The 17,032-nt window shown below is 35.1% G+C and overlaps 1 protein-coding gene across 5 annotated transcripts in view; it reads right to left on the bottom strand.

Moving 5' to 3' along the window:
* Positions 1-17,032, bottom strand: part of USP24 (ubiquitin specific peptidase 24) — a 148,449-nt gene that overhangs the window by 83,396 nt on the left and 48,021 nt on the right. For all 5 annotated transcript variants that reach the window (XM_016919208.4, XM_016919213.4, XM_016919219.4 and 2 more), the window contains exons 6-16: positions 16,340-16,375; positions 15,658-15,723; positions 11,987-12,052; positions 9,364-9,438; positions 8,637-8,795; positions 7,031-7,145; positions 6,723-6,826; positions 4,447-4,554; positions 4,147-4,242; positions 3,895-4,056; positions 3,646-3,693 (exon numbers count right to left, since the gene is read on the bottom strand). In XM_016919208.4, coding sequence (XP_016774697.1) covers positions 3,646-3,693; positions 3,895-4,056; positions 4,147-4,242; positions 4,447-4,554; positions 6,723-6,826; positions 7,031-7,145; positions 8,637-8,795; positions 9,364-9,438; positions 11,987-12,052; positions 15,658-15,723; positions 16,340-16,375 — 1,035 coding nt within the window. The remainder of the gene's footprint in view (positions 1-3,645; positions 3,694-3,894; positions 4,057-4,146; positions 4,243-4,446; positions 4,555-6,722; positions 6,827-7,030; positions 7,146-8,636; positions 8,796-9,363; positions 9,439-11,986; positions 12,053-15,657; positions 15,724-16,339; positions 16,376-17,032) is intronic.

Raw genomic sequence — 17,032 nt, 5'->3', positions numbered from 1 at the left:
ATGCAAAGCAGTGTGCTCCCATGAAGTTGTTCATAATTGTTCAAAAAAAGGCTTAGGCTCAACCTTTCATTAAGAATCTAAACCAATGGTCCATAACTGCAAAACGGACAGTTTCTTTTTTTCTTCTTTGCAAGTTTATTAAATCTGAGCTGCAGGGTGCAATCACTGGCATCTTAGAATCACAGAAATAAGGTATATATTAAAGGTCAACTACTTGTGAGACTAGCTAGACTACTTCTGGCTACACTATAAAAGTTGCAAAATGACAGTAATAAAAACTGTAAGGTTTATATCCAAACAGATACCTTCCCAAAAGGATTACAAAATTGGGACATAAATATGAACTCTTCAGCAAGAAGCAAATATATTAAAAAGTATCATGATGGCCAGTTAAGTCAATTATGGGAACAATATTTTTATTTAATATTGAAAATTATCCTTTGAAGGTAACTTGTTATACAATAAAATTCAAAGAAAAAGTCTATAAAACTAAAATTTAAGAATTATTTCTGATATAGCCTTCTTAAAGTTTAGCAAACAGGAAAGATGTTGTTTATTTCATCTTATCTATGACATGGTGACAAGTTATAAGAAAAATTTAAATTACTCTTCTCCAATTACATTGAAGATATCTGATAATGTCACAGAGTGGAGATTTCATAAGTAGGAGCTGATGGGATGTCTAAATTGGACTCAACATTAGATGAAGCCTTAGAGGTCAGTTGGTTTAGCCTGCAAACCTATGCCTAAATTCTCTTTATTCATTTTTTATACAATGACTGACTTAGTATTTCCACTGATGAGGAACTCACTACCTCAGAAGGGACTGTATTCTGTTTTCAGACTGTTCTCACATAAAAGTTCATTGATACTGAAACATGCTTCTGCATAACTTCTTAGGAGACATAAAAAGTAAGTTGAATGAAACTTCTCTATAACAATGCTCTAAGTATTTAAAAAAAGCTTTCACATTTTCTTGAGTTCTCTCTTCTCAAAGTTGAACATCCCCACTTCCTCATCTGTCTTGTTTTTCCAGACCTATCCTTCTATCTAGGACCACAGCAAAAATTTTTGCTTGGGAGGACAATTTCTAAAAGTTATTTCCTCCTGTACTAACCACATCATGTGAACGTATCTGTACTGAGGACATCTTGCTACTTTTACTTTCTGTTACGTGTTTCGGTAAGTAGAGGCAACTCAGCTATGGCTATGTAAGGCTTTTGGTGTCCTCATAGGGTGAAGGGGAGGAAGTAAGAGGAAGGAAACCAACATTTGCTAAAAGCCTGTCAGGCACTATGGTAGGTGGCCTGAAGATAAACAACTTAAGGAATATGCAGTACAACTAACTGAGGAAAAATGAGGGTTTTTTTTGGTTTAGTAATTTTTTTTTGGATGAGTACATTTAAACTTTTTAATTGAAGAAAAAAAGAAGTGACATAAGAGGGAAGGATTGGGGTAGACAGTGGAAGGTATAGAAGCAGCAAAGGAAAGAGGACCAAGGGAGCCGAGGGTACCCTGCAGAATCTACAGAAATAAAGTTAGGAAATCAAGGTCAGAATTTCTGAACACAACAGTGGAACTTGGGAATTTTAAGAGTATCAAAAGCAGAGGGAAGGGGAATCAGTTGGGGGAATAGAGGTAGCTGAGGGTGGGAGGGGAGTAAGAAGTGGGTGATCTTGTCTTACCCTTTGCTTAGTTTCTGTGTAGCCTGGCAGGGAGACATAATCCCCAGTCAGCCCACCTTGCTGCCTGGCAGGAAAGGGCATAGCATAGAAAAACACCTTTAGTGGAAGTAAATAATTCACCCCCCTGCCTGGAGCCATATCCAGGGGGCTTTGATCTTCCCACTGCCCCCCTTCAGCAATGTGTACTTTGTAAAAGTCCATGAAAGCACTTAGTAAACTGAAAAGTGCTATATAAAAGGCAAGATATTATTGTTTAGAATGAAATAATGGTACACCAGTATTTCTTTACTGGGAGCAGTGGGGAAATAAAAAAGAAAGAATATTCCTTTCGAGTCTCACAAAATAACTCCAAAAATTCTCCTTTTACTTTTTGAGTTTTGTTATAAAACAACAGACATAAATGAAATGACTGCAAAGAGAAGCAATAAAGATGCAATGATGCAACTGACTAGAAAAGCTAAGTAATGCTTAGCTGTAACAAGGAAGGAATAATGGTCAGGAGGGATATTCTGGTTTCAAACGCCACTTCCCTGGAGGGAGGGAAAAATCCATTTAGCTTTGACCTTTTATATGTAAAGGAAACGTGTCTGTTGCTGAGAAGACAAGACCATTTTTCTATGGATACCCTTTTCCTCTTACTATTGAAGGTTCTAAACATCTTCAGTAACTCTGGATGAATTTTAATCATAAGGAGAGGTTGCTAAGTTATTTGAATCACTGAGCTAAGGAAACTGGAAAAATTCAAATTGTATCTGAGTGAAAAGAAAGCAATGTTGTTGAGTTAAAAGAAAAATTCCTCATAACCTGAGAATTACCAGCTCCAGTTTGCAAATACCTTTTAAAATTTCTAAAGCTGGGTTACATGTAGAAAATTCACCTGGTCACATTTCAGTGTCAGAAATATAAAACACAAAGTTCTTCAATGCCCCCAACTAAACTTTGTGATCAAACACAACATAAGAAATAAAAGCCCACTGAGCTAAGAGTCTCTTAATATACCAATGAAAATTAGTTGGCAGTATCCAAGATCCTTTAAAGAAATACTTAACAAAAGCCAAGGAATATGTTTTACTAATGAAATTATTAAGCCACTAGTTATTCTACCAAAACTTTTCTTATGTTAATAATAAAATGAAAATCAGAAAGTGGAAGCCTTTCCAGTGCTAGGCTTTAAGTTTGGTCTGGGCACCCTGAGGGTCTAGGTGAGAGGACAACGCTGCTCCAATTAGGGCTGCTGCAACAACAGAAGCACAGTCCACTGAGCTGGCTGCTGTGATCAGCCCTCTCAGAGGAGAGGCTTGAGGCTTAAGGACTGGAACAGCAGGAGAGCTGCAATCATTACCGCTCAATCTGCTAACCACCACCTCCAAGGACAGTCCAGAAGTTCACAGTAACCTACAGTCCCAGTCCCTCTTATACAAGTCCGTATCCAACCCTACCTTCTAAAACGAAGCCCCAGCAACAGATACTCACTGAATGACTGCCTATAGAATTACTTTAGGAACATGTCTAAATGAAGAACCTGAAACACTACTATGTGCAATCGATGACTGAACCTCCTTCCTTTCTCTCTCTCATACTATGAATGCTCCTCCATTTCTCCTTTATGGGAGAAAAACAAGCACAATATTTATTTGGAGTCCACTGTACTTATTAAAACTGTGCATACTTTAGATTTAATTTTAAAAAGAAAAACTAAGTTGAAAATCTTCTAATTTTATGAAAATTATATAATAAAATTACTCTTTGAACGTGACCCTAGATTTTTTTTCCCATTAAGAGTACCTCCCAAGCTTTAAATAATAAAGCATAGGTCATAAACAAATTTTTAGACATCAAGTTTAATATGAACATTAAGAAACACTAAAACATACTATTAGTTTAAAATTGTGATGTAATTTATTAAAGGAAATTATTAAACTAGTATACCTTTTAGTTGGTTCCATCTGCAAATTCTTACCTTGAATCCATCCTTCTTGTTTTTTTCCAAACCTGACCATTCTCCAGGCTGAAAATTCATTTTAAGAGAAATATAAGTGACTTGGTAAAAGCAATACCTATAATTTCCCGATCTTGGACTTTAAGGTAAGAGCTTCCAGATACGGCATTTAGTTTAATTTACATAATAGGGGAGGAAAATTATTTGGCTCTAATTACTCAGGGAATACTGTTGCTCTAACAACAAAATCAGATAAAAGCTGAAACCAACCCTCTTAATATCTTCTATGCACTTGATGATGTAGCTCCTCTTGATCGCTTCTTTCACTGCATATGCATCACTAAGGATTGTCAGGTGCTCCTCCAAGGCCTGCTGAATAAGGCTACTGGGCAGGGTTGGAAGGTGAGCCAGTTCCCAGAGTACGTCTAAAACCTACAATAATATTACATATGATCAGCCAGCCAATATGCAAATAGCTGCTTTGAGCATTTGTAGCTAGAAAAATCCATTTGATTCTCCTGCCTTTCCAGAAGTGGTCTCAAAGCGAGCTTCCCGGCCTATTCGTCCAATCAGGCTCAAAAGCTTCTGTCTTACTCTATCACTCTCAGTCTCCCAGCTCTGTAGAACGGAAAAGACACAGGAATTGCTTCACGATCAAACTGGCAAAATATGCAAAAATTTTAAACTTGAGCTAAAAACATAAATAACGTAAGAAAAGTACATTTAAATACTGCTAACTGGAGGGGAGGAGGGGTATTCAGGACCTCAAAAGAGCTTATTTTACGAAAATTTAAAAGTAAGCAAGTCTGACTGAACACGTACCTTCTGAATGAGAACAAACAAATGATTAAGCTGATCTGAATTAAATTTCACAGCCGCTGCAGCAATAATAGTATGAATGTTCTCAATCACAGTAGATGATTGTCCTGACTGGAAAAGGAAACATTGGAAAAAAGTTAAGTCTTAGAACTCGGAACAACCTAAGTGTTCCCCCTGGCAACTTACAGAAGCACAAGCAAAAATATAACAAAGACAAATTGACTCTAGTGTAATCAGCATCCACTTGCATAATATTGGCAAGACTATATGAAGCAACCATTATTAATCGTTATCAGCTGGCCTTATTTAAATTCCTAGAAACATTAATTCTTTAAACCGACAATGAAAAAAAAAAACCCATGAGAATCAAGTTCTCAGTGTGACATATTTCACTTCAAGAAGAGAACAAAATATTTTCAACTGCTGAAAGATTTAAACAGATTGAATTATAAAACAAATGTACCCACTTTTGACATTTTATCAATGATCCTGAAGGTTCCAATTGAGCGTATTACCTGCCTCATTGTTTATTTTACTCATAGATACTTTGTGATTTCAATTAATGTTTATTTATCCTATTGGCAGTAAGTCTTTGCTGCAGAGCTATAGACCCTATTGTCAACCTTAAGGTTTAAATTCACTTTATAACCTCAATTATGTCACTGTCATGCCTCACTGTTCATCATGTGAGATGTGAAATCAAAGAGGACATTTTTAGATTCAATTCCTTAAGAATTTTCTCAATATATACTATGCACATAGAGTCATTCATTGAATGTAGTAGGAATATACAATATATAAATCATGGTCTCTAATCTTCAACCTAAATCTTCAACCTTATGTGGATTCAAAATTTATACTCACAAAACAAAATTATATGAGTGTATTCCACCAAGGTCAAGACATGGGAAGTAATATCTTGGGACCCGGGACTGTTTTCTTTTACTCCTGCACCTGACTTTTTATAGTCTGCTCTGTAATGCTGGGCTGGGAGCCTGCCAACTACATTTCCCAAACTCCTCTGCCAGCCAACTTCCTGTTATGTTCTGCCAATGAGAGGAAGCGCTGGGAGATGAGTGGCAGGATGAAGGATGAAGTACGTCTGGCTTAGGTTCAGAGTGGATGCAGACGCTGGCTGTGGCTGCAAGGGACTCTGGAAACCTTGGTGGCAGTAGCACCTCTCTGACAGTTCCAGCACTTAAAGTAAAAGCACCTCCAAGAGCAGCTTCATTTCCTTGAACTTAATACCCCTTCCTTCTTTTTGCTTCTCCAACATTCTCTTTTTTTGCTCCTCTACCTTACTTAGGAAGACTTTTGTAAACAATCCCCTGTAATGAATTCCCTTTGCTTGATATACCTAGCATAGTTTCTACTTCCTGACTAGATTCTGACTGATACAGTGACTAAGTTGATACAGTCAAAGAGTGCTCCAGGTTTTTCTCTGGCTTACCAACTAGATGAAGAATAATACCATTAATGAAATAGACTGGAGAATGACCATGTTTGGATATAATGAATTTAAGATGCCAATGCACTATGCATGGGAATGTGTGTTACATATTTAGATATACTGCATTGGAGCTCCAAGAAGAGATCTGAATTAGAGATTTAATTCATAGAGTCAACAGCATACAAATGTAGTCAAAGCCACAGGAATGCCTGCAATTGACTTATGAAAGCCAATACAGTGAGAAAGAGGCTAAGAACTAAGGCTTGAAAAAAACAAATAAAGTCAAAGTAGAAGAGAATAAGTTAGTAAAGGGGACTCAAGGAGCAATGCCAGGAAAGTTAGGAAAACCAGTAAAATGGACTATGACCAAAGTGAAGAAAAAAAAATTGAAGACTATGTTGGATTCTGTCACACCTCTTGACAGTCCTAGTAAGATGAGATCTACAAACTCATCAATCATCTTTATTTAATAGGGACTAAATGGGAAAAAAATTATTAATGAAAATTAATAATATAATGAAAAGAACACTAGATTGATAAACAGACACACACCTATTCCTAGCTCTGCCACTAACTGCTATATGACCTTCTCATTTTTTAATTTAAAAAATTAGAAGACCAGACTAGACCAGCAGTTTGAAACTTCTTGTGGTGAGTGGATTTACACATACAATCTTAATAAAAACCTGAAACTGTAAAGTGGGTTAGGTACAGCTGCTCTGTTTAAAGCAAGATAAAGTTTCCGTTTTCCTGCTCTCTCGTCACCCTTTTCGCTCTCCTGTAGTCCAAAAACATTAGGCAAAGGCAAAAATAATTCTGATCAACCTACCTGTATCTTCCAAATTTTAGTGAGTTCATCTAACGACAATTTACTACCCAAGAGTTCAATAATTCCCTTTATACGGTCACAGTATTGTGCTTGGTCTATGTTGCCTAATTGAAGAAACATGAGAGAGAAAGTCAGATATAGTGAACACTGACTCTCTAAATATAATTCTATTGATTCAAAACAATAACTTACTATAAGATCATTTAAAGACTAATACAGTCAAAGCAACAATTTTGTATACTTTTAAATACAAAGATATATTATTTAAATTATGTGTTAGGTAATTTTTATTTTTGAAAGCAACTTACCTTCCAGTGCAATCGACAGAACTGAGTTTTCAACTAGCCAATCTAATAATCTGTCTGTATCTATAGCATTCTTCACAGATTTGGATAAAGTGCTATCTTCTATTAGCTTGGTTACCTAAAAAGATAAGAATATTGTGACTGAGTCTAATATACATTATCAAATATTTATATATAGAGATAGATAATTTTTACAATGTTACAATGTGCTTCAATAACTAGCCAAAATATATCAAAGGCCAGTTATAAGAAGTTAACAGACTACCATTTGTGATGTCCCTTTAAAAAGAACATGGAGGGCCAGGCACGGTGGCTCATGCCTGTAATCCCAGCACATTGGGAGGCCAAGGTGGGTGGATCACTTTAGGTCAGGAGTTTGAGACCAGCCTGGCCAACATGGAGAAACTCTGTCTCTACTAAAAATACAAAAGATTAGCTGGGCGTAGTCGTGGGCGCCTGTAATCCCAGCTACTCAGGAGGCTAAGGCAGGAGAATTAGGCGGAGGTTGCAGTGGTCCAAGATTGTGCCACTGCACTCCAGCCTGGGTGACAGAGCGAGACTCCATCTCAAAAAAAAAAAAAAAGAACATGGAGTCATTCTTACAGCTGTCATTCCCTGGACCACTGCTAATTGGCTCAGGGATGAACATCTAACCCAAACCTCAACCAGGCACTCCCTCCAAATTTTATATGTGGAAAGTATACAGAAGTGTCAGGAAGACACTTCATATGCAGAAAGAGTGAGTCAGTCCCTCTCCGGTGATGGGAACTGCAGGATGTGAAACATCGGATCTATTCATTGTCTTGATCTCTACCATATGAAAAATGCCAAATGCAGGTAGAGAGGCAGCAAGGCCAACATACTAAGAAAAGCAGGGACGAGACTTGGACAGAGTCCTGACAGTGGTCAGCTTGCAAATTCTAGTTGTTCTGTTGCCCACATGTGCCCATCCTCTCTTGTCTGGCTAGTAAACCTTTCATTCATGTAAAATAACCCAGCCTCTTTTCAATGAACTCCTCTTTTGGTCTAAAATGGTTCAAGATGAGTTTCTTTCACTGGTAGTCAAGAATCCTAACAATACAAAACCGAAGGAAAAAATAACTGAATTATAACTGAACTGCATTGGCTCCATGTGTCACACACCAAAACCAACTGTGCTGTTTCTGTGGGTATGATAACAAATTCAGAAAGCTACAGAAAATTATTTCCATCATTTTGCTTTGACCAACACTGCTGCAGTCATTTAGTTTTTGTCCCAACCCCAGTTAGAAGATTTGGTTTAAGTAAACTTACACCTGAAATAAAACAAAATCAACTGTACCCTTAGAGCAAAAGTAAATCTCAAACTGTATATTCTAAGGGATTATATTCTAGGAAATTTCACAAAAACAGTAAATATTTTAAATATTTCAGATGTAAATTTTGAAAGTAACACAGAAGATGTCTTTACTAACAATTATATACAACATTTTATACAGAATCATTCTCTTTTTTATATGATTACAATAAATTATTCATATTTCCCAAAATTTTTATATTAACAAGCATACATCTTGGCAGAACTTAGTATCTGTGCATTAAGTCTTGTAGAAACAAACGAAAAACTTACTTCTTTGAGAGAATTCATCTTAGCACTGAAATGTGGTGATTTCAGCATGCGCAATAGAATATCTAGTCGAAGGTCATCCACAATTGTCACCAGATCCGGTTGGAAGCGCATGCAAAGTAACTTAACAGCAGACAAGAGCTCAGGGATGCTAACCAATCTCTTTTATTGAATAAAAACAAAAAACAAAAAAGGAACTGTAAAAACATTTTGATCCCAATTCTTATAACATACACAAGAATATAGGGTAACAATGGTCTGGCAGTATCTGATATTTTACAAGGCCAATTAACTTCATTTTGCTTAGAAACAAAACTTAGCACATGGGTGAGCAGTAAAGGAAAGGGAATGGTCCTGTGAAAAATTTAGGGTAGACAAAATAAGTCATATTAAATTTAAATGGTAAAATTGCTTTAAACAACTCTGGGTAAGCTGTAACACTGTATTATAAACTTTCTCTATGCCAATTGTGATACCATCAAAATCATGTTAGTAAAATTCTGAATGGTATCACTTACTGAGAACACTGTATTAACTCTATTGACTGACGTAACAACCACCAATGGTGCTTCAGAAACAGCACTTTTTAATTAGGAAATGTAAAGTTAATTCGATGTGAATGCATGTGACCAGAATTCAAAGAGCATGGTGTGTGAACCCTGCTAAGTCCTGGCTCTGCTTCTGTGAACTAACTGGCACTGGGGCCTATCTGGCTGGAGAAGGCATTTACCTTGTCTTTGAGGTCTTTCTCTTCTACACTCCGTACATCCTGGATTGTAGTAAGAATGACTGGGTCTAGCATGGGCTGTAGAAATAAAATGCTACAGTTATTAAGAACTCCCGAAGCTGTCCCAAAAGTAGAGAGAGAATACTTCTTCATCTACAATTCACTAAGGAGAAGGTACAATGAAAAGATAAAAATTTTCATATCAGAGCAGCTACTAACTAGCTAATACTGCCAAATAAACCCTTAACTGACTCTGCTTAATCTTAGGTGCCTCAGCTTCTTTACTATAATATGAGTACATTTTCTGTCATTACTATCTTATAAAGGTAATTTTGAAGAGTGACTCAAGACACACAGTCTAACTTTTAAAACACAGCATGAATTGTTTTTATAATAAATATTTTGTGTTTGATTTTTAAAACTGAATATAAACACAGACCATGGAAATTATGCTGTCATATGAACGATTTTTGCTTACTGATGTGAATGAGGCCTATAGATGAAATTCATACAATACACTGCTCCAGAATGGTAACACAACCAGAAAACTAACTCTGAAGAGTATGTGAGAATGGTAAAGTATTAGCTATTAATACATCTAAATTACCACTTCCATCTAAGTAAGAAAATATTTAAAACTTAGCTGATGAAGAAAGAGATAAACAATATTTGGCTGTCAAAGCCAAGAATACATTAGCAATGAGCTAAAATGACATCAGGCAGTTATCCAGATAGAATTTCTTCTTTTACACTTAATGCCAATTGTATAGGAAGGAGAGAGAGCTGTTATGGTTAAGAGAGTAATAGTGTTCTTTTCAGCACATGCTGTTTAATCCTCACTGCAACTCTTGAGACAGCTATTACTATTATGGCCATTCTACAGATTAGGAAATTGAGGCATACAAGTTAAATAAGAGTCTTCTGAAGTCATACAAGTAGCAAGTAGTAGAGACAACTGTTACGTAAGTAACATGTATTATATGAGTTTATTGCTGAATGAATTTAATTTTGGATGGTTTGATATAATTAAAATAAAGATGAAGTCAGATGTGCTTGGTTGGGAATTCATACACTTCTTGTTCTTTTTAAGGTACACTCTGTTTACATATATAAAATCTGGAATTTCTAAAGACCTTAATATTAGTTAGCAGCTGAGGTATTTATGCTAAATTCTCTTCCACATAGCAAGGCATGAGCAAAGAGCATGTGTTTAAAACCCAATCCTGACCCTGATTATTAAATTATTAATGTTTATTATTAAAATATTAAAAAGTCCAATCACTTTGCCTCTTTATGTCTTAGTGTTTCAACTATGAAATTAATGATATTTATATGCTTAATAAACTGAAGGAACATTAGCTGTTTCTAAAGGTTTTAATATACAGAATGAAGAAATATGTAAACAGCCATCCTATTTCACCTAAAACTCTTGCAGGATTACCTTGACATCTAAAGAAAGCATTTAACATTTAGAAATTACAGAAATTGGCTAGGTATGGTGGCTCATGCCTGTAATCCCAGCACTTTGGGAGGCCGAGGTGGGTGGATCAAGAGGTCAGGAGTTTGAGACCAGCCTGGCCAGCATGGTGAAACCCCGTCTCTACTAAAAATACAAAAATTAGCCGGGCATGGTGGCACGTGCATGTAGTCCCAGCTACTCGAGAGGTTGAGGCAGGAGAATCGCTTGAACCTGGGAGGCAGAGGTTGCAGTGAGCCGAGATCACACCACTGCACTCCAGCCTGGGCAACAGAGTGAGACTCTGTCTGGAAAAAAAAAAAAGAAAAGAAAAGAAAAGAAAAAAGAAATAACAGAAATTTCCAGAACCTACTAAAAAAAAATCCTATCTCCCTTATTAAAGTGGCCCTAAGTAAATGTGATGTTGGAAAGAACAGTGCATTTAAAAACACTGCTCCAGAAGGACACTATGCTTTCAAAACCATTTATGGTGATTTTTTAAAAGCTCTATAAAAGTTACAGGGTCCACAGACTTATTTATAAAAATAAATAAATAGAAGTATTTCAATGTGACATTTTGTTCGGTAAAACTTGTTAATTGAAATGAAGGAAACAGAATAGGCTTTTAGCATTAGAAAACTGAACACTCACAGCTTTGACTGTTCTATGACCTGCTGACTTACAATCCTACGGAGGTAGGAAATCAGACAAGATGTGCTGTTAAGCTGGTATTCAGAAGTGAGCAACTGAGCCAGTAAGTGAGCCTAGCCGATTTAATACATAAATACTAATCTGATTCAATACATAATGGCATTAAATCCTTAAATAATCCTGTGAAGCAAATAAGGATATGCTGCCTACTTTATAGATAAGAAAATAAAAAATAAATAAAAATTATATTTTATAAAATGAAATATATACCTTTATATATTTACCTTTTCAGTTTATCATTTTGAAAAGGTAAATGGCCTTCTCAAATGTTAGGTCTCCTCTACTTCAAATTATTCAACAATTTTTATTATCTGATGGCATTTTTATTAAAAGGACAGCTAATGTGAAAAAAGGAGTTACTCTGGATTAAAGACCACTCTGAATAACCTGATAAAAAGAAGTTATTACTGTTTGCATGTCTTCAATCATATGAAGTAATGTGAAATGGTTTAATCCTACCTGTACCACGGAGGAATTGAGGTACTCTGCACACACTCCTAAGGGCTGAATCAGTGCTGAGACAGCCTGGAAAAAGACAGTGAAGATTAAAAATACATTTGAGAGGATTTTTTTCCTGTCAAAATTAAACAAATACCTTTTCATGTATCAGAGAAAAGTTTAAATAGTGAGTTGATCAAGTCATGAATAAAAGACTAGAGAAACTAAACTCCTGGATAGAAAGAATTGATATAAAGATGTCAACCCACTTAAATTATTATAGAAATTTAATGTAATTTAAATCAGAATATGTCAACAAAACACCTTTGGAGAATTAGATAAAATGATTTTAAAGTTACATTGTAGAATACTATACATTTTTTTAAAAAAGGAGAGAATAGCTGAGGCATGAAATATTCCTTAAAAAACACTGAAGGCTTACTTGAAGAAAATTATAAAACCTTACTAAAATACATTAAAGAAGCCCAAATAAATGGGGAGACACCATGTTTCTAAATGGAAAAGACCATTATTGTAAAAACATCAATTCTCTCTGCACTGACCTATAAATTTAATGCAATTCCAAACATGATCTCAGTAGAATTTTCTACAGCAGAACCTGACAGGTTGACTACACCCAGAACATTAAAAATATGGAAGCAATAAAAAATTTTTTTAGAAAAGAATGATACTGGGCAGAAGTGACACTACCAGTAATGAACACAATGTTGCAACAGTACAGAAATGAACCAAAGAATGAATGAATTAATAAATGACTGGAACAGAGGTCCAGAAACAAATCCATTGGCACACGGGCCTTTGATATTATTAAGCCAGCAACTACAAATAATAAGGAAAAGAGAGATCATTCAACAGAGGATCTAACAACAATTGGCTACCTATTTGGAAGAAAATAAAATTAAATCCCTATCTTTTCAAATATACAAAAATAAATTCTAAATGAATTCAAGGACTAAGTTAAAAAAATAAAAATATGAAAGTATAAAAAGAAAAAATATATTTTTATAAACTTGAGGTGGGAGAACATTATCTAAGCAAGTCAAAACTTTTAAGCTATCAAGGAAAAATTTGACTACATAAAAGTCTGAAACGTCTATATAGCAAAAGATACCATCAATAAAAATGAAAAGAAGCAAAATACTAGGAGAAAAGATTTACAAATATGCAAAATAGATACAGCATTGATAAGCTTAATATAAAAATAATTCCTAAAAATTAACAAAACGTGTCACCCAAAGAGACCTAAATAAACTAGATCAATTCACAGAAGAAATACAAATAACCAATAATCATATGACAAAATGCTCAAGTTCACAAGAAATCAGAGTATTACATATTAAATAATAAAATACCATTTTTTGTCTATCATACTGGAAAATTAAAGACTGAAAATATTTAGCACTAATGAGACTATTATGAAATGGGTTTGTGGGAGTACTGACGGGCAAAAGCTTTTTAGAAAGACATTTAGCACTGTCAATTATAATTTTAAAACAAATATACAGTTGACCCTTGAACAAACAAGCTTGAATTGCATGGGTTCACTTACATGCAGATTTTTTGAACAAAATGAGGACTGAAAATACAATATTCCTGGGATGCAAAATCTGCATATATGAAGGTTGACTTTTCATATACGTGAGCTCTGCAGAGCTGACTACAGGATTTGAGTATAGACAGATTCTGGTATACCCAGAATCCTGGAACCAATCCCCCAGTATACCAAGGAATGACTGTAATCTTCAACTCAGAAATCTCATTCTCTAGGTATTGATCTTTCAGAAATAGTTGCACGTACATGAAGACATATTTATAAGGAACACTCTCTATAATAGCAAAAACATAGAAATAATCCAATGCCCATTAATAACTGTCTGCATCATGGTATACCATTTGCAGAAATATATCACTTGCAGTCATTAAAAACACTGATAGTACTAACCTGGAAAGACGACCATGATATTATGTTAAATGAAAGTATACAACCAGGTATAGCTTGATAATTTAGGTTTGGGAGAAAAAGAGAGAGAGAGAAAGAACATGCATAGATTTATATAAATTCAGGGAAAAGCCAGAAAGGCATGTGTTAAACTGGTAACCGTTACCTAGGTATGTGTGTGGGGATCAGGAAGAAGGATGAGCAACAACTTTCATTTCTTGTTTTGTACAGGTGTTTTTAACTAGTGGGCTTGTGAGTGATATTTTTTCCTAGTATTTTTAAATTCCAAAGTTGTACTCAGACTTAATAATATGGCCTAAATTTATCCTGGGACACAGCCACCTTAACTGGTCAGAAATCCAGCACGTGTGAATTCTAATTATACCTGTCTCCTACAAAAGTCCACACCTTTGGAATCTCTCCAATGCCTGAGTGTTACTATCCCCTCAATACAACCTAAACAATATAATTCTGTGTCAACTGCAGCAGACAACACAATTGTTCTGAAAAATGGTCTGACCTTATGGAAGAATCTTGCAAGACTCTTTAACTTTAGCACATTTGATAATAATGAGGGCTATGCCCAGATTCCCATCTATCTATCCTGAGCCAATTTTCATCCAAGTAGGATAGAAATTTGGGAGTGCTCTGTATTTTTTTTTTTAACCCTGGATCTGAAGAGGTTTTTCTTTGGTTTTGCTTTTTAAATTGTTATATATTATCTTCCAAGTCAATGAAGTCCTTTCCAACATACTTGATCTATTGAATGGGGATCACAAGGACAGTTCAACAACCTAATTAACTTCCAGGGAAGCAAGTGGAGGCTTCTGCATCAGTGTCTGTGATATGGCAGACATCTGATCTTTAGGATAAACACTGGGTGGCAAGAAAGAGTCAATCTATTACTACGCCATCAGTCTCTCTCCTTGAGCATTGCTATTTCCTTCACCCATAGAGGGACCAATAGGAATTGATTAGTCATGGTTTCACAAAAATAACTGCAACTGTAAGCACAATCTGTAACACCTGGGTGTATTATTTTAACACATTATTTTCTATATTGATCAAATTACAGCAGATAGCGCAGTGTCTTATTCATGCCAAGTATGTAATAGTTTTTAGTTGAATGATTAATTAGAGAAAAGAATGAAGTGCTCTCAGCAACAAACAGGTCAACAGTGTCTGAAAATTAAAGATTAGTTATTCCCCTAACTATGAGGTTATGTTTTGAGAAAATGAAGTTGATATGAACACTGCACCTGATGATTCTAAGCTCCCATGTTACAGCCATTTGTTATCTAGAAGTTTTTGTAACACCAAAAAGCTTACTAAACAACTCTGTTAAAAGTATTTTTATTTGTGCCTGAGTCTATGAAGTAAATTCTGATTTTATATAATCATTTAACTGAGCCATAAAATTGTTATGCATATATATACTTGCCACATATAGCAACCAACTTTAAACCGTAAGATAATTTCATGTAACCATTACAAATTAAGAGAAAAATACCACAGGTAAAGAAAAAATAGTGAGGAAAAAACTCTACATAGCAATTTGGTTATAATTAGGAGTAAACATTTCTTTGGTTATCAGGACCGTGGAATCTGCTCCTCTAAAGATGAACCTTTAATTTAACATTTAACTTGGCATGTCCAGACCATATCCTCTGGCTGTACACCAACTCAAGTGAAATGAATTTCCACAGTGAGCATATACAGTAGTTTAACTTACCCCAAGTTCTATATCTTCTGAATGGAGCTTGGCTTGGATTGCTGCAAATCCACCTAATTCTCCGAACTGAGAAGAAAAAAGGCACACATTAATTTATTTTTCTCTTTAATTTTTTTATTTTGAAAAATTTCTATTGGTACATAGTAGGTGTGTATGTTTATGGGGCACATGAGATGTTTTGATACAGGCATACAATGTGAAATAAGCACATCATGGAGAATGGGGTATCCATCCCCTCAAGCATTTATCCTTTGAGTTACAAACAATCCAATTATATTATTTAAGTTATTTAAAAATATACAATTAAGTTATTATTGACTGCAGTCATCCTATTGTACTACACATATTAATTTTAAAATATTATATATTAATAATTTAAGCAAGGAACTAAAGCTAAAATTCTACTTTATCGTTGTGCTCTGTAACATCAGTCTTGAGAGAATCCTTGCATTGATCCTTCTAATGCTCCTGTGGCATACTGCAGATAGTACTAAGTCCAAAAGCTGATGTTTACCTGCTAGTATTGTACATACAAAAAAAGGAAGAAAATATGAAATCCACTCCTTAAAGCATTTTTTTATTATTCTCTGCAGCTGCCATTTGCTTAATATACCAAACTCTAGGACGTCTCATTAGAAAATTGAAAATATGCTACATGACAATATTAACAAAAGTCATATACCTTATTTACCAAATCCACAACCCATCCATGAGGCTCCTATGAGAAAAGAAAAACAAAATTGAGATGGCAATATAAAAGCTTCCCCATTAACCCTTACATTTCTTTTATCCTAAATGAAAAGTCAGAAGAAAAATTATAAAAGTTTGGAAACTATTTTCAAAGTTTTTTTCCCAAACGCTTCCTAACATGTCTTTAACATTACTGTATATGATTTTGGGAGTCTGTAAGTCTGTATTTTGATGGAACTGCCACAATGTGGAGCATCTATGCATTTTTGGATAGCTGAGATCAGTTGTTTAAGCTCTCCAACATACAGGATAACCTGAGTTAAATTCTCCAAAAAAGTTTTATTTTAGAAATTAAAACTTAATTACTAACATAAGAAGCAGTAAATCAGCAGAGATTAAAAGTTTTAGTCCCAGTTAGATCATTAATTAATGCTCTTAAGCAAGCTCTATTTTCTCTTCTTTTTCTTTTCTTTTTGAGCATTCGCTGTTCTAGGGACTAGATACAGAACAGTGACTACGAAGAGATGTTGTACCTGCTATTATGAAGCTCATTCTAGCAGGGTCAACAAAACCAAGTAGAGCATCATATACAGAAGACAATTCAAATTGTGCTAAGTCCCACGAAAGGAAAAACAAAAAGGCCTCGAAAGAAAAATAGGACCTTCCTCTACTTGGGGTGGTGGTC

The sequence above is a fragment of the Pan troglodytes genome, chromosome 1 (genome assembly GCF_028858775.2).
Source record: "Pan troglodytes isolate AG18354 chromosome 1, NHGRI_mPanTro3-v2.0_pri, whole genome shotgun sequence".
NCBI lineage: Eukaryota > Metazoa > Chordata > Mammalia > Primates > Hominidae > Pan > Pan troglodytes.
The sequence above is the reverse complement of the archived record's forward strand: the minus strand, read 5'-3'. Positions and strand labels throughout refer to the sequence as shown.